The sequence below is a fragment of the Rutidosis leptorrhynchoides genome, chromosome 3, assembly GCF_046630445.1.
Source record: "Rutidosis leptorrhynchoides isolate AG116_Rl617_1_P2 chromosome 3, CSIRO_AGI_Rlap_v1, whole genome shotgun sequence".
Classification (NCBI taxonomy): Eukaryota; Viridiplantae; Streptophyta; class Magnoliopsida; order Asterales; family Asteraceae; genus Rutidosis; species Rutidosis leptorrhynchoides.
The window spans coordinates 324,297,193-324,316,514 of NC_092335.1; the positions used below are offsets into that span (position 1 = coordinate 324,297,193).

Below are 19,322 nucleotides of genomic sequence, written 5' to 3' on the forward strand. Positions count from 1 at the left end.
AGATCTGAAGAGAAAAGGTGGAAAAATAAATGAGAAATAAAAGGGTATTTAGGGGAGAAATGGGGATCTGAATGGTTTAGATATATTCCAGTCCATGAATCGTTCAGATTTCATTCAGAGCTAGCATTCCATTCAGAGGCCCATACCAAACACTCTGAACACTGACCGATTCAGTGGCAGATCTGAATGGTTCCATTCAGATGCAAACAAACAGACCCTTAGATATTATAAGGTACTGCTCTTGTTAGTTTAACACTAACTAGGCTTTTCTTAACCCTAGTTAGTTTAACTTTATAGTACTCACTCTAATAACAATTTTAAATTGGACAACTCTTCTCTGATAGACAAGTGAATAATATAAGATGAATGGATGTGCAACAAGGATTTGTTCAAAGTCTGATAATAAAGGAGGGTTTTGATTTAATTGTATATACCTTCGATTTCCTGTATATACAAATTAGTTACTTGCATTACTAATTAAGTATATACTGTTAGGATTTTTTATTTATTTTTGATCTTCGATTGTTGATTTTTGATTTTGAATTTTTAGTTAGGGTTTTTATTTTAATCTTGGCTTGTATAAATTAGTCATGATATCTGTGCACAAAATTGCCCTCACGTGCCTATTACGTGGGCATACTTAACGGGGTCGAAAGTTGATAAATGAAGGTCAACGAGGTCAAAAAGAAAAAGAAAAAGGTTACATGTGTCGTTTGAGACAGATATAGAGGACCAACGATGCAATTTTGTCTATTTTTTAGTTGACGCCTGATAACTCATTTTTTGAGGATAGTTGAGTTCGACACCATGCGCAATTCTTGCACATAATATCGAATTAGGGGACTTAAATGATACGCATACTCAAAAGCTCTGTATAGCGCATCACACGTACTACGCACGTGTATTTCACGGTTTTTTTTTTCAATTTTTTGACCAAAGTAAATGTGACCTATTATGGCGTCATCATGGCGCTGGCGCGCCAAACATAAACATACTTTTTATAACAGGAGTACAGGTTTGTGCGCTGACATAAAATATACATGGGAGGCTGTAACCTGCAGTTTACAGACAAAGCACAAACAAACAAAAGGCAACATAGGTAGTCGGCATGATCCTAATACAATACAGTCACCAGACGACGCGACAGTCTGCATGGACATTGTTGCAGATAATGGACAGACTCATCAGGATATGCTTTTGAATTTTAACAGCTTTATAGACAAAATAGTACGACACAGATCATGCATGTCCCTTTTGTCCTATCACATGGTACCAGGGGATGAAAAGTATTCACCTATAAATAGGGATATGAAAGGCATATTAGAAGATGGAGAAAACACATATATCCACTTTGGATCTTCGTATTCAAGTATTCCACCCGTGCTATTCTAGACAGCTCACTCCTACGCTAACGGTTACAGGTAACGTTCTATGAATACAAATCCTAATACCCTCCCTTGGGCCATCAATATCAGCTAGTACGATGACGGTGGGTCGACGTTTAACCAACCTTATCGAGATCTTCATCTTACAACAGGGTTATTTGTAGTGACCCGAACTTTTCTATGTTTATATATATTAAATGAATTGGTTATTTACATGATTAAGTGTTTCCAACATGTTAAGCAGTCAAACTTGTTAAGACTTGATTAATTGAAATAGGTTTCATATAGTCAATTGACCACCCAAGTTGACCGGTGATTCACGAACGTTAAAACTTGTAAAAACTATATGATGACATATATATGGATATATATATATAGTTAACATGATATTATGATAGGTAAGTATCTCATTAGGTATTTTAATAATGAGTTATATACATAAAAATGAGACTGTTGAATCAAGAAACTTGAAAACGATATATATAACGATTATCTTTATAACAATGTTTTACTAATTACATATGAATCATTTTAAGATATTGTTACACTATATATAAACATGATAATGATAAGTAAATATATCATTAAGTATATTAACAATGAACTACATATGTAAAAACAAGACTACTAACTTAATGATTTCGAAATGAGACATATATGTAACGATTATCGTTATAACGACATTTAAATGAATATATATATATATATATATATATATATATATATATATATATATATATATATATATATATATATATATATATATATATATATATATCATATTAAGATATATTAATATATCATAATATCATGATAATATAATAATTTAACATCTCATTAGATATAATAAACATTGGATTAACAACATTTAACAAGATCGTTAACCTAAAGGTTTCAAATCAACATTTACATGTAACGACTAACGATGACTTAACGACTCAGTTAAAATGTATATACATGTAGTGTTTTAATATGTATTCATACACTTTTGAAAGACTTCAAGACACTTATCAAAATACTTCTACTTAACAAAAATGCTTACAATTACATCCAAGTTCAGTTTCATCAACAATTCTACTCGTATACACCCGTATTCGTACTCGTACAATACACAGCTTTTAGATGTATGTACTATTGGTATATATACTCCAATGATCAGCTCTTAGTAGCCCATGTGAGTCACCTAACACATGTGGGAACCATCATTTGGCAACTAGCATGAAATATCTCATAAAATTACAAAAATATTAGTAATCATTCATGACTTATTTACATGTAAACAAAATTACACATCCTTTATATCTAATCCATATACCAACGACCAAAAACACTTACAAACACTTTCATTCTTCAATTTTCTTCATCTAATTTATCTCTCTCAAGTTCTATCTTCAAGTTCTAAGTGTTCTTCATAAATTCTATAAGTTCTAGTTTCATAAAATCAAGAATACTTCCAAGTTTGCTAGCTTACTTCCAATCTTGTAAAGTGATCATCCAAACTCAAGAAATCTTTCTTATTTACAGTAAGATATCTTTCTAATACAAGGTAATACTCATATTCAAACTTTGATTCAATTTCTATAACTATAACAATCTTATTTCGAGTGGAAATCTTACTTGAACTTGTTTTTGTGTCATGATTCTGCTTCAAGAACTTTCAAGCCATCCAAGGATCCTTTGAAGCTAGATCTAATTTTCTCATTTCCAGTAGGTTTATCCATAAAACCTGAGGTAGTAATGATGTTCATAACATCATTCGATTCATATATATATAACTACCTTATTCGAAGGTTTAAACTTGAAATCACTAGAACATAGTTTAGTTAATTCTAAACTTGTTCGCAAACAAAAGTTAATCCTTCTAACTTGACTTTTAAAATCAACTAAACACATATTTTATATCTATATGATATGCTAACTTAATGATTAAAAACCTGAAAACACGAAAAACACCGTAAAACCGAATATACGCCGTCGTAGTAACACTGCGGGCTGTTTTGGGTTAGTTAATTAAAAACTATGATAAACTTTGATTTAAAAGTTGTTCTTCTGGGAAAATAATTTTTCTTATGAACATGAAACTATATCTAAAAATCATGGTTAAACTCAAAGTGGAAGTATGTTTTTCAAAATGGTCATCATGACGTCGTTCTTTCGACTAAAATGACTACCTCTTACAAAAATGACTTGTAACTTATATTTCCGACTATAAACCTATAATTTTCTGTTTAGATTCATAAAATAGAGTTTAATATGAAACCATAGCAATTTGATTCACTCAAAACGGATTTAAAACGAAGAAGTTATGGGTAAAACAAGATTGGATATTTTTTGATTGTTGTAGCTACGGGAAATATTGTAACAATTCTATACAAATCATATCCTAGCTAACTTATATTGTATTATACATGTATTCTAATATATTATGTAATCTTGGGATACTATAGACACGTATTCAAATGTTTTGACATATCATATCGACCCATGTATATATATTATTTGGAACAACCACAGACACTCTATACGCAGTAATATTTGAGTTAGCTATACAGGGTTGAGGTTGATTCTAAAAATATATATACTTTGAGTTGTGATCTAGCCTGAGACGTGTATACACTGGGTCGTGGATTGGGTCAAGATAATATATATCAATTTATTTCTGTACATCTAACTATGGACAACTAGTTGTAGGTCACTAACGAGGACAACTGACTGAATAAACTTAAAACAGCAAAACGTATTAAAAATGTTGTAAATATATTTTGATCATACTTTGATATATATGTACATATTTGTTATAGGTTTGTGAATCGACCAGTGGCCAAGTCTTACTTCCCGACGAAGTAAAAATCTGTGAAAGTGAGTTATAGTCTCACTTTTAAAATCTAATATTTTGGGATGAGAATACATGCAGTTTTATAAATTTTTTACAAAATAGACACAAGTAAATGAAACTACATTCTATGGTTGGATTATTAAACCGAATATGCCCCTTTTTAGTCTGCTAATCTAAGAATTGGGGAACAGACACCCTAATTGACGCGAATCCTAAAGCTAGATCTATCGGGCCCAACGAGCCCCATCCAAAGTACCGGATGCTTTAGTACTTCGAATTCATCATGTACGAAGGGAGTCCCGGAATGATAGGGGATATTCTATATGCATCTTGTTAAGGTCGGTTACCAGGTGTTCACCATATGAATGATTTTTATCTCTATGTATGGGATGTATATTGAAATATGAAATCTTGTGGTCTATTATTACGATTTGATAAATATATAGGTTAAACCTATAACTCACCAACATTTTTGTTGACGTTTAAAGCATGTTTATTCTCAGTTGATTATTAAGAGCTTCCGCTGTTGCATGCTATTATATGGATAAGATTTGGTGTCAGCATGCTTGTATAATATTGTTTAAAACTACATTCGAGATTTATTTTGCTGTAACATATTAATATTTGTAAACCAATATGTATTTGTGATGACCCGGAAATTTCTGACCAAATTTAAACTTAATCTTTATATGATTAACATTTCTGACACGATAAGCAAAGTCTGTAAAACTGAATCTCAAAATTTTTGAACTACTTTCATATATTCAAATACCTATCGGTTGTTCTTGACGATTCGCGAACAATTATATGTATATAGATACATATATATATACTATAACTTGAAAACGTAACAATGTATTAATTGTTTGATACCGTACATTAAACTTATTGGTTTAAATATTTATTTGAATATATATGAAAAGTTGGAATATTAAATGTATGAATACTTGCGACGTATATTTAAAACGTGTTTATGAATGTTGAAAATATATATTAACTTGGTCATAAAACGATTTGTTATTATATATATATATATATTAACAAATAGCGAGACAATGATTTATAGAAGTAAATGACCAAAACACTCGAAAGTTTAAGATACACTTAGAATGATATAGTTTATTGATAATTTAAGACTATATTTTGACAAAGGTACGAGTCACAAAACGTAAATTGCGAGTTTTCTAAGCGTACGAAAATGCGTTCGAGAAACCGGAACCGGGACATAAGTCGAGTGACAACGTACGAGTCATCGGAACGAAAATTACAAGTCAACTATGCACATGAATTTAATATAATATATAATTAATTATTTAAATTATATATATTATATTTAATTATGTCGACAAACAAGAAAACAAAAAAATATGTGAGCTGGATCTGACGGCCATGCGATCGCATGAGAAATAGACATAAAACCCATGCGATCGCATGGGCATCAGAATCAGGAATTATGGCTATAAATACCAGGTTTCTGCTCGAGTTTTTTTACACTTATATTACTCCTTAAGTATTTATTTATTTATTTATTATTATTATTATATTATTATTATTAAGATTATTATTATTATTAATCTTAATATTTTTAGTAATATTATACATAAAATATTACGACGAGGTCATGAGCGTGTCACTTTCAAAACAAGCTTCAAACGGGATAGAACTAAGGAAATTATGGGTTATAGCTATGGAGATTATGGGTAATGTTCATGGGTATTGTTCGCAAGTCAAACCTAGTATTTATCATCTCTGTTGCGTCTCGTACTTTCCTGCAATATTGAATCTCAATATTGATACGTGAGCATTCATATCTTATCTTTTATATATTAATAGTGTATACATGTCTAGTGCTCGAGTATATATTTATACATGCTTGTATGCTAAATTTCGTCATTAAACAGTTTATAATGAATCACGAATTAAATACATATATTACTGGTAAAAGGTATATGATATACATGTTTTCGGAAAGCTGGCGAAAAATCAATAACTTTTCATTTAGAAATCGCGTAATTTCGATGAACGAATCAAAAGATATGGTCAACTGAATTATAATTGACGTTAATTGGAATTGCTTTTGAATCTGCAATTAATATTTAAACAACCTGTTTATGAGATTGATAAAATACTACTAGCCAAGTAAATGAATCCTTATATAAGGCACGTCTCGTTTTGTTGAACAATTGTCAAAATTGACTTTTTGAAATGACTTTTGATAACTTTTGTATGTCGATCTCGAGCATTAGGATTGTGATACACTATAACCCAACCTAGTTTATTAGACATGTATTGACCAACTTATGTTCTCTAGGTTGAGATCTACGATTAATCTTGCATTCCGAGTTACGGTCACTTTTTGATGAATGACCTTATGTGCTGCTAAGGTGAGTTTCATATGATCCCTTTTACCCTTTACATTTTTGGGCTGAGAATACATGCAAATGCTTTAATAACTGTTTTACAATAATTATAAAGTGTGAGTTTCATTTGCTCCCTTTTTAATTGCTTTTGCAAATTTATATTTTTGGGCTGAGAATACATGCACTTTATTTTAAAAACAATGGACACAAGTACATACTTAATTCTACACTGAGTTTGAACCGAAAATCCCTTAGCTTTGGTAACTAGTTACTGCCAGTTATAAGAACTGGTGGACGCGAGTAGTTGTATATGGATCCATAGGGCTTGATATCCCCGTCTGAGCTAGAGCGCTAGCCTTTTAACGGACGTATGCTATTTGAGAAGCGTACACGTTGGTTTGCGTGTATTATTAAGATGATTAAACAAAGGGTATAAAATATATATACGTTAAGTTTAATTACCAGAGTGCTCAATTTCGTAGAATATTTTGATAAACGTTTCTGGATGAAACAACTGAAAACTTGTGATTCACCTTTATATACAAATTATGCGCAACATTAAAACTATGAACTCACCAACCTTTGTGTTGACACTTTTAAGCATGTTTATCCTCAGGTTTCTAGAAGTCTTCCGCTGTTTGCTTATATGTGATACAAGCTATGTGCATGGAGTCATACATGCTTTATTCAAGAAAACTTTGCATTCACAAAATCATCATCGTGTATCTTATTTTGACTTCATTGTCAACGGATGTATTATGGTAAACTATTATTTATGGTGATTGTCTATATGTAGAAATCATCAAACGTTGAAAACCTTAGAAATTGATATTCATTTATTGTGTACCTTTTGAAAAGAATGCAATATTTACAAAACGTATCATATAGAGGTCAAATACCTCGCAATGAAATCAATAAATGACGTGTTCGTCCATATGGATTTGGAGCGATCGTCACAGTATTGGTAATGTGTAAGTGTGATATTTGTTAGATTATCATTTCTGAATAATCTAAGTGGTGACTTTTTAACCTTGTTGATAAAATAAAGGTTATGGTTTGTTTTAAAAACGAATGCAGTCTTTGAAAAACGTCTCATATAGAGGTCAAAACCTCGCAGCGAAATCAATTAATATGGAACGTTTATAATCAATATGAACGGGACATTTCATTATTCACGGTGCACCGGACCCGAGAGTTAAACTCGAAAGACCCTTAAACCCCTTCGTTGATAAGAGTAGACCGTACCCCTAAGATCTAATCTATGCTTGGTCAGTTAGCTAGGTCTAGTTCTCTTTTGTTCTAGCATATTAGCCGTTTGATTGGTTAGATATATCAATTTAAAGATTCATTTTATTTATTGATGATTTTTTTTTTTTTTAATTTTGATAGTTATCGTTATTTTAGTAAAAAGGAACAAATGAGTTCTAAGTAGAGATGGCAATGGGCGAGAAAAAACCCGTGATCCGCGGAGACGCGATCCGTAATGGGCGAGTAAAATCATAAAATCTTACCCGCGGGTACAGGTACGGGTAAAAAATCATACCACAAACGGATCGTGGGCGGGTTGCGGGTACATACTACCCGTCGCGGGTAAAGCCCGATCCGCTAATTTATGAGACTTTTTTTTTATTTAATCGCGAGTTTATACATACAATTATCAAATTAAAAAGGAATTTATTTGTAATGTAATAATCATATTGTTTATAATTACTAAAATTTCCTAACTTTTCTAAAAAAAATAACGAAGTTGTAGTATAATATTACCCGCGAGTTTACCTGTGAGTCACGGGTATTTGCGGGCAAGGTTGAAGAATTCGGAACTTGGTGAGTTTTCTGCGGGGCAATTTTTGGGAGTTCTTCGAGAACTCGGGGAGAATTCGGTTGTTGATTAACGTTGACTTTCTGAACTCGGGGAGTTATCGCCGAGTTCTCGGCCGATTTTTCCGATTTTTGCAACCATGTTTGCAGGTAACGGGCATGGGCGAATTTTTTTTATCCAAGAACGTATCTCAATGAACAGAAAAAGCACGAACGGATCGTGAGTATATAAAACCCGTACACATTATCAGCGGGCGCCCCCCTAATTCCAATTTACAAAGTTTTCATCCCATCCAACTGGTGAAGTTTTAAGTTTCACGGCCGTACACGGATGAAACACAAATGATCCGCCTCGGCTCGGCTACATGGCCCAGCTAACAGCTGGTTGTTAACTCTTTATTTGTCTTTCAATCACGTTTCATTTGATTGGATAGGGTCCCACTCCCCCATCTCATCCTCCAACTTCTTTTTTCTTTTCTTTCTTCATTTCATTGTAAATTGTAATAATTGTAATAATTGTAATTGTAATTGTAATAATTGTAATAATATCTTCTTCTTCTTCTTCTTCTTCAACCCTAAAACCCCAATCCAAAAATGAAGTCAAATTTCATCGAAAAAAACATGTCTTCTTGGTTCGGCAAGAAATCAACCAAAAACAAAGACCAACAATCACCCATCAAAAATCAAGACAATCCATTTTTCAGTAATAATTATCACACCAATTATAAACAACAGCAGCCATTAAACGACGGCGTATTGCCACGTGGGTCGCCACGTGTCAGCCGTGATTACTCCTCTCCATCTCCTTTACCTGTACCCGGATCGTCTTCTGGGTATTCGGGTTTTGATTCGGATCGAATAGCCCATCCGTTACCTCAACCGTCAATTTCGCCGACGACTTCGTTGACGTCAATTTCGCCTACGACCTCGCTGCCGTCGATTTCACCTACGACGTCGTTGCCGTCGATTTCGCCTACGACTTCGTTGCCGTCAACGATTGGAGTAGTGGACCCAAATAATCAAAATGGTTTCGGGTCGGTTTCTTCAAGTGGTGGATCTTCTGTTTCTTCTGCTGATGAACATAGCAATATTGATATTCCTCAATTGGGTTTTTTCAGGTTTGTATTAAAATTCAATAAAAATTGCTTCTTGGAGAAATTGTAAATTAGGGTTTAGCTTAGATATATTGGCCTAGTATTTGATGAAATTGGGAAGTTACTTAAGTGTAATTAGAAACAAGGGTATTAGGGTTCAATGCTTAAATAGAACATGGCACTAATTTTAGCTGAATTCGCAATGTATTATGAATGATCAAATTAAGCTAGTTGTGTTTTGTTAAAGATTTCCTGAATTCGTTTTTAGACTTATTTGAAAAGTTAAGGTGACAATGAGAATGTATGTTTTCGTTTCTTTTGATTGTAATCACTATTAGAAGTCGAAAAGTTGGATCGATATGTCATATATGATAGATTATATGACTAGACTTGAAATTTTCCCGAAGTTAATTTGTTTAGCCAAATTTAGTAAGGGGCAAAACCTATATTAGCGGTTATTAAAGTTACTTATAGTTGAGCGAGATATCGTTCTTACATGCTTCTGCAAATTGGATTATAGTTGAGCGAGTTCTCGGCGATTTTTTTCCGATTTTTGCAACCTTGTGGATATCAGAATCCTAGGTTAACATGTTTTTAGCATCAAGTCCAAACGTATGGGAGGGGCTTCCATTTGCGTTTTATAGATAATCATCCTTACTTGAAGAATCCAAAGTAGATTTAGATAATTATCTGATTATAATTAAGGATAGTTAGACGCTCTTATGTCTAAGTAATGAGTTTTCATGCAACTACTTTTGATTTGTTTTAAAGTTCGATTTTTTTGACATCGAGTAATCAGAAAATCAAGTACATTTAAACTTCACCACACAATAATCGCTTTACGCGCACATCCAAATATGAAATACCCATTACTAATTATAGCTTTATCATGTTGATAATTTGTTTTTTTTTTTTTTTTTAATGATAGAGGGTATACTTGGCAAACGGATCGAGATGGGTCCGAATTAAAGACCCGGGTCGGGTTGGGTCAAGACCCGGGTCGGTTGGGTTGGGCTAGTAAAATTGTTCTTAATTGTATTTTTTGATGAACGAAAAAGGCGCGTCGAAAACACACGTAAAGAACGGGCGTCGAAAAACGCGCGCCAAAATCTCGGGCCGAAAACACGCCTCGAAACCGGGCGTCGAAAATGCGCGTCAAAAACGTGCCTCGAAACCTGGCGTCGAAAATGCGCCTCCAAAACGCGGTTCAAACCCGGCAAGCCGAAACCGGGCGCCGAAAACGGGCGTCGAAACCGGGGGCCGAAACCGGGCGACAAAACCGGGAGCCGAAAACGGGCGCCGAAACTGGGGCCAAAAACGGGCGACGAAAACGGGCGCCGAAACCGGGCGCCGAAACGGGCGCGACGAAATGAGGGCCTAAAACCCAGAGGCCGAAACGGCGCGCACAACCGGGCGTCGAAACCGGGCGCCGAAAACGCGCGACGAAACCGGGGGCCGACACCGGGCGTCGAAAACGGTGTCAAAAAACGGGGGCCCGAAAACGGGCGCCGAAAACGGGCGCCTAAAACGGGTTCGAAAACCGGCGCGCTAAACGGACGCTGAAAACGGGGTCTGATACCTGGGCACGAAAACACGCGCCGAAAACGGGCCTCGAAAACGGGGGTAAAAAATGGGGGCCGAAACCGGGCGCCGAATTTGGTCGCCGAAAGCGGGGTCTTAAAACGGGGGCCGAAAACGGGGGTTGAACTGGGCGTCGAAAACGGCCGCTGAAACCGGGGGTTGAAACCCAAGGCCGAAACCGGGGGGTCGAAACCGGGGGCACATTGGCGCCGAAACCGGGTGTTGAAAACGCGGTTCGAAGACGGGGGGTCGAAACCGGGCGTCGAAAACTCACGTCGAAAAACGCGCGTTGAATAACGCGCCTCGAACTCACGATCTGTAATCGAATCTTTTGAACTAAACCCATTTGGACCCATTTGGGTCCGCAAGTAATTTTCTATTATGTTATTGGACCCATTTGGGTCTTGGAGTAATTTTTGATATTATGTGCTTGGACCCATTTGGGTCTTCAAGTAAACCCAATCAACCCACTTTTTAAGCTTTGGGTCTTGTTTGTCAGGTCTAATAGAGGGTATGTGGAGGCCAAGTCGAGCCCTCGAGCAAGAAGTCCATGTCCCGGACCAAGAGTGGGGACCACTGCCACATCACCACTTCATCCACGGTTTAGTGCTTCTACTAGTACAACTCTAGACTCTCCTATCAAAAGACTAGACGAATGTCATCCGCTGCCTCTTCCACCCAGCTCACCCACGAGCCCTTGTTCCGGGTTGTCGAGTAACCGAACCGGCAGCTCACCCATCTCACCTACTAGTCCCTCTTCAGTATTGTCCAGTAACAAAACGCTTGGTGTCACCGAGAATTCAAACCCCAAACCATCCAAGTGGAAGAAAGGAAAATTATTGGGACGGGGCACGTTTGGACATGTCTACCTCGGTTTTAACAGGTATGCTATGTTTAGTTGTTTTTTATTATGGCTCTTTGTATGTTAAATGTACATCTATTGTGGACTAGAGGTGGCTATGTTGGGTTATGGGTCAACGGTTTGCTTAGCTGATGTGGCTAGCTTGGGTTATGGGTCAACACTTTGCAGACTTTTAAATATGGTTAACTGTTCTAAATATCCGTACAAGTTAGAAAAATAAATGTAGTGCATTGATAATCCGAGTTTTTGAATTAGGAGGTTGTCTACATTACAAAAGGGTTGTTGGTAACAATCAACTCGCTTCACCCAATTTAAATCAAACCATTTATAAGTAAAGGGGCCAAAATTACCGCCTCTAATTATGGATTAATCCTATTTTTATTTTAATTATATATTATATATTATATATATTTAATATTTATTTATATATTTATAAAGTTTGGTCCTAGATGTAATGCCACCTTAATAAACCCCACATTCGACTTCCGAGTATCTAATGACAAAGTATATGTATAACTAAATACTTCCAATAACGTTGTTCAGGGATTATATCAATTGAATGCACCATATTCCTTTTTTTATTTTTTTATTTTTTTTTATTTTTATTTTATCAAAGTTAACAGTGTTGGTTTTGATTGTTGATACACCATAGTCTTTATTTTCTGCAAAAGAGATGTATATATTCTGTATTAAGTAATAATATATAGATTATGTAATAAATAATAAATATGCTTGTCTGTAAACTGTTTTAAAAAATTTGCACGTGCACTTTCGCTATATATTTTATATGTTGCATGATATAAGATTAGTAACAGACAGTTAAGAAACTCTGTTGGCGTCTGTGTGTGTTTTTAATAGTGAGAGTGGGCAGATGTGTGCGATAAAAGAAGTTAAGGTTGTTGCGGATGATCAGTCATCAAAAGAATGTTTGAAGCAATTGAACCAGGTCTGTTTTTATATTACACACACACACACACACACACACACACATTCACATTGTAATATGTTTTGGGGAAATGAGATTTACCCTTATAATTTCACAAACTTCATTCTGTTTATAGTATATTATTATTATTATTTTCTTTTTCTGAAAAGTCTATGCTCTTTATAACAGGAGATCACATTGCTCAGTAAGCTTAAGCATCCGAATATTGTTCAGTACTATGGAAGTGAAATGGTACTTTACCTTTTTTACGTAATCATTATTGGCCAAGTAAAATTAGCACAACATCCTAATTTGACTTTATGAGTTTCAACGTGATCCATTCATGTATAAACTCTAAAACTAATTGCACAGGTTTCAGTTGTAGGGAAAACGAGTACAATTATCAAGTATAATATAATATCACTCTTATGTGGTTTTTGAATTTGAATAATCATATACACAATGTGACGAACATGTGTGTATATGATTATTTGAATTTTAGAAATTTAGGACTGTTACTTAAAAGTTCATAATATGTATCCTATCATTTAATATCAGCTTAATATGTAGTAACATTTATAGCTCACATTCGAACACGTTCATGGAAATATTTTGGGTGGCAAAAGACTGAAAACATTTATGTAGCTTTCAATTGCAAAGTGAATGGAAAGTGACACGGAGATTAGATGGTCATAAACAACTTTTCTGTAGTGTAAAGATATAATTTTTTTTTTTTTTTTTTGAAAAGCAGTAAAGAATCAAAAGTGTATGGGGATGATTTTTTTGGAATTTTCAGGGGGAGGACACACTATCTGTTTATTTGGATTTCGTCTCGGGTGGTTCCATTCACAAGCTACTGCAAGAATACGGTCCGTTTAGGGAGCCCGTAATTCAAAATTACACTAGGCAACTCCTCAGTGGGCTTGCTTATCTGCACGAAAGAAATACAGTACACAGGTACGTTTTTGTTTTGTTGTCGTTGAAATGTTTATAATCTTCGAATTGACTTTTTGTATGCCAATAAGAAATGTATGCTCCATTGCAGAGATATAAAAGGGGCAAACATATTAGTCGACCCTAATGGTGAAATCAAACTTGCTGATTTTGGCATGGCAAAACATGTAAGTATACATACTCCTAGTAGAAGTTAATTTAATACATAGTTATCTAAGAAGCTGACTAATCAGAAAAAATGAAGTAATTAAATTGTTTCCGTCGTTCTAATTTGTTACGGAGTATTTTATATGTAACATGCCATAGGTATTTTAAGTCAAAGCAAATTAGATTTGTAAGTTAATACTATATTTTTGTTATCGTATAAAACACGATGATATTTATTTAATGAAGTTTAAAAAAATGGATAAACTATATTTGTTGTTGGACAACTTATCACACATAATTAAAATCCTTCGTTTGACTCTTTAGTCGTTACCCAGCCCACTTGACCTGACCATTTTGTGAGGTACTTTGGAGTATGAAATGTCATAGGTTTGACTGTATGACTAATAGAAAGTGGAAACCGTCTTTTTCTATTAAAAGATGTAATACATTCTGGAAGCTTCTTTGTCACCTTGACTTTTAAATGATAATGTTGACTCTTTTTGACTTGGAGGTCATGGGTTCGAGTAATAGAAGTATTTTTGAAAAATGGTTCAGATATACTGTATCATGCATGCATAGACTTTCATGAACTTTGTCAACTATATTTGACTTTGTTAGATTTTCCAAACTTTTGACCTCTGTTGACTGCATATTTTCCAGTGCAGAAAGGTAGAGAAATGTTCTTACTCTAATTTGATGATGTGTCCGTTTCAAAACCTTGAAAGGAAGTTAAAAAGAATTTTACTATATTTTATTGAAAATTTGATGATATAAATTTTAAAAGATGACTCATTCTTGCAGCTCTGCTAAAGGAAGGGTAATCTAGAGACTGCTCTCTATGGATTACTTTTTTGTTTGTTTGCTTAAGAAAATTAACTAGTAATTTTGCAGTGTCATTATTTAAAAAATGCCATTTTTTTTACGATCTTGCTTTAGTAACTTTATAAATTGTTCCGAATTTTGTCTCCTTAGTGTTTAAAGAAGAGAGAATGAAATATTGCACTAGTTCTGATAAGGCATTTACTTGTTATCAGATAACAAACTGTACTTCAATGCTTTCCTTCAAAGGAAGCCCCTACTGGATGGCGCCTGAGGTACTTTTTCTTCATCTAAATGTCGTATTTTATACGTAAAATATATATATATATATATATATATATATATATATATATATATATATATATATATATATATATACTCATGCAACTTTTTGATCTCAGGTTGTAATGAATACAAATGGTTACAACCTTGCGGTAGATATTTGGAGTTTGGGATGTACAGTTCTTGAAATGGCAACGTCAAAGCCTCCGTGGGGCCAATATGAGGGGGTATGATGTCTCAATCATATGTAAATTTAAGCTTTATCTTTTCGCCAGTATAAAATCATTTTATATATGGTAAACTTGAAAGAAGGATAAAAAGTTGTTTGTAGGTATGTCCATCCAAACCTGGTCCGTTTTGACATGCACTGTATTCCCATTTTGACTTGCTACTATACCGGCCTAACCCATGTTTGTAAAAGTTGCTAAGAGGGGACTAGTCTGTCATGATCTTTTAGGGTCTAATCGGTCCCCAATTGGACATTAACCAAATTTGACTTTGACTCTTTTGACTGACTTTGACCGACTTGAACGATTTTGACCGCATAATCCTAAATTTGATTGACTAAATCCGGGGGCTGCTGACAGATTTTTACCGAGGTTGACAGTTGAGAGTTGACCGGTGACTTATGACCGACTTGGCCTAGTCGGGTCGGACAATTTGACTGGTAACTTCAAAACCACGAGTCCACAACTAGCCAGCCAAGTTTTACCACCATGGCCTGACCCACCCATTTTTTCTACCTTCATTAACTACTCCTCACATTAATTACACTCTCCTATCTTTGTTATGTTGACCGTAGATGATCAACATCGGTGCAAGTCTTTTCAAAAGACTTAATTTCGAATACATTATGCCACTGTTGTAAAAAAACCTCAATTACTCTTGATTAATCCCCAATTATTCTTTTTTTACGAACAGTCTTGTTCCAATTTTCCAAAATCCGTTTAATTAATCGGTCAACGTCTGTTAATGGATTGAATCGGGTTTGTCGATCAAAGTCGGTCAAAGTCAAAATTGGTCAACATTTTAACATGAATATAAACTAAAATTTTTGAATTGTTGAACAAAATGAATGATTATATTTATTTTTTAGACAATTATGTTAAAGTTTATGTTTATCTTTATGGTTTTCTTCTATATATTCATACATATACTTTTGAAATTTATCATTTAAGGGTGTGTTTGGTATACAAGCTTCTTGGAGCTTATGAGAGCTTAAGCTTATTATTTTCATAAGCTTTAGCTTCTAGCCTTGTTTGGCAGACAAATATTCCAGAGCTTATGAAAAAAATAAGCTCTGGAAAAATAAGCTACTAGAAGTAGCTTTTGAAAATAAGTCAGGGAGCTTATGAAGGTAAAATTACATTACTAGCCCTTAAATCATTATTTAAATTTAATTTTTTGATACATTCATGTCATTTTAAATACATAAGCTCCAGCTACTTTACCAAACACTTATAAAACATAAGCTCCAGCTTCTAGCTTAAAAAATAAGCTTCAGCTTCTAGCTCTGGCTACAAGCTCCAGCTCCAGCTACAAGCTAGTTTCATCCAAACACACCCTAAATGTATAAAAGCTCCAATCCGAATAGTCCCCGAATTGCCGATTACTCCTTCCAAAGTCCCAAAGTCCTGACCGATTAATTTTGCAACCTTGCATTATGCTAAAGGTGGTTCAATATAACACGTTAACGCTTTGTTTTTTGATTCATTACATTGACTTACATTCGTAATATTCACATTGTAACTAACATCCAACCATCCCCTGTATACTTAACTTTTGTTGTGATACTCTTTTTTACATAAATTCATAACTTCATTGGACATGTTGCATTTCAGGTGGCAGCAATATTCAAGATTGGAAATAGCAAAGATATGCCTGAAATACCCGACCATCTTTCAAAAAATGCAAAATCATTTATAAAACAATGCTTACAACGGGACCCATCTTTACGACCCCCAGCCTCAAAATTGTTGGATCATCCATTTGTTCGGGACCAATCAACATCAAGAGGAACCAATGTTATTAGCTTAACCAAGGAAGCATTTCCTTTCACCTTTGACGGAAGTCGTACCCCGGTAAAACCATTTAAATAGTTGCATACACATTTGTTACTCACTAGTTTAGTTACATTTAAAATATTACATGAATATTTTGAGAAATGGATATTTCAATTCTTCTGTTACAAATCAAGTTAGACTAATCTATACATTATGGTTTCTAATGTTAAAACAGACGGCCTCGGAAATGCATTCTAACAGAAGAAACACAAATTCGTTTGAGGCACCCGTAGTTGCATCATCTAGAAGTGCAATGTTGAGTCCAAGGTATTTTTTTACAACTTAAAGAGTGCTCGTTTGAGGTGGCAAAATGAGCAGGTTGGGTGGATTAGGTGACGGGTTGAAAGTGGTTTTGTTAACTAATTAATCTAATTTTTTATTTATTTTAAAGTTAGCTAATTCAGGTGGTTTAATGCTTTAAAAAATGCTTTTTAAACATAAAACTTTATCAATCCATTTATTATTTAATTAAAGGGTCAAAGTTGCCCCCTCTTGTGCTTATGATAGATTATCTTTTACCAAGTTAGTTACTTTTTTGCATTTTGGTTGCAAAAGTTCGGTCGGTAATGATTTTAGAAATTACCGGCTTGATCTTTTAAAAGTAAAAAGGTGACTAATTTTTCGAATTAAAGGCTGTGTTACTAAATATTATTTATGTTTAAATCTGCAGGAGAAATACGAGAGCAATTACGTCTTTGCCTGTATCTCCGAAATCAAGCCCATTAAGGCAGTATGGATCCACATACAGAAATGGTTATGCTTCACCTCCTCATCCATCTTATACCTTGATTGGTCAAGGTCAAAGTCAAAGTCAAAGTCAAAGTAATTACAATTTGAATGAAGTTCCTTCAAGACCCAATTTCCAAACCACACGTGACCCATGGTTTGAAACCCCTCAGGTTAAACCCCAAACGCCCACCAGATCTCGAAAACCACACTTCATTTGATCCACCAAAAGATTTACTAAATTTTATAGGATCAGTCCATCTTAGTAGGAAACTTTTTATTGGAAGGAATTGTTCGTCGTTGTGATTAAGTGTAAATAAAGACGGGTATGAGCTTTATTAATGTATACAAACATGGTAGAGATTGGTCGGTTTTTATGGCTTGATAAGTTCATGTTGGCCAAATTTCTTATAGAATGAATATAACAGCGACATCTCATTTAATTGACTTTGACATTTTCAGATGTCTTGTTGCATAAGATGAACCAAGATATTTGTGTAAGCGCACTCGTAATGTATTTTTGGATGATATACTGGAACTGGTAATCTAGAATGTTGGTTTGCTCTAGGTCCTAGGAGCATTCCATAGTGTTCTTGGCATTATTAACTTACAAGTAGTGTAAATTTTTACCCATTTATCTAAATTGGGTTTATTTAGGTTATGTTTGGTTTCAGATGACCCCTTACAAGAACACTTATTATATCAAACTAGAGGTGCACAACAGAACAGGTTTTCAAAAAAAACCGGTGTAGATCCGAAAACCGGTTCTGACAAAACCGGTTCTGCTCGAAAACCGGTACCAGATCCAGATCCGAACCGATTCTAAACCGGATCCAGTTTCGAACCTCGACCGGTTAAAAATCGGGTAAAAACCGGACAAAAACCGGTTCTCAACCGGTTTTCGGCATCAACGGTCAAAAAAAAAAAAATAAAAAAAATTAGCCGTTTCTTTTTCTATTTTTTGTGCAGTTTTTTGAACTTTTTTTTTGACAATTTTACCCCCATTAGTCTAGTATAAATACATAGTATTAGTTTTGGTTGAAATCACACCGTTTCATACTCTCAAATCTCAATTCTCAAATATCTCTCTAAATCTTAATATATAATTATTCACTTATTAACAATAACGCAGTAGTTACTAGTTATTATGGATAATTCTCAAACATCCGCTTCCACTTCCGTTGGAACATCTTCACGCAAATACACCAACAACGATGTTAGCCACATAAAAACAACTAGCCGAAAAGGCGATGTTTGGGCTAATTTCGACTTGTGTGTAATGAATGATGGGGCGGAAAAAGCTCGTTGTAAAAGATGTGGGAATTATTATTCAAGTGTAGGTAACACTTCTTTACGAAAACATCTTGCTACACCTACAAGTTGTAAATCAATTTTTGATCAAGATGCGATGCAACCTCCACTTGGTCGGGATGACTCACTTTTAGCTTTCGATATGGAAGGCCTTCGTAT

General features: G+C 34.6%; 1 protein-coding gene across 1 annotated transcript; it reads left to right on the forward strand.

Annotated features, from left to right (window-relative positions):
- Window positions 1-8,930: 8,930 nt before the first annotated feature.
- On the forward strand, window positions 8,931-18,310 carry LOC139897487 (mitogen-activated protein kinase kinase kinase 3-like). The gene is made up of 11 exons (XM_071880191.1): window positions 8,931-9,517; window positions 11,574-11,957; window positions 12,795-12,882; window positions 13,051-13,113; window positions 13,658-13,818; window positions 13,907-13,982; window positions 14,997-15,056; window positions 15,183-15,290; window positions 16,905-17,144; window positions 17,302-17,393; window positions 17,797-18,310. The coding sequence occupies exons 1-11, from the start codon at window positions 8,994-8,996 to the stop codon at window positions 18,071-18,073; spliced, it is 2,073 nt and encodes a 690-aa protein (XP_071736292.1). The 5' UTR covers window positions 8,931-8,993; the 3' UTR covers window positions 18,074-18,310.
- Window positions 18,311-19,322: the final 1,012 nt, after the last annotated feature.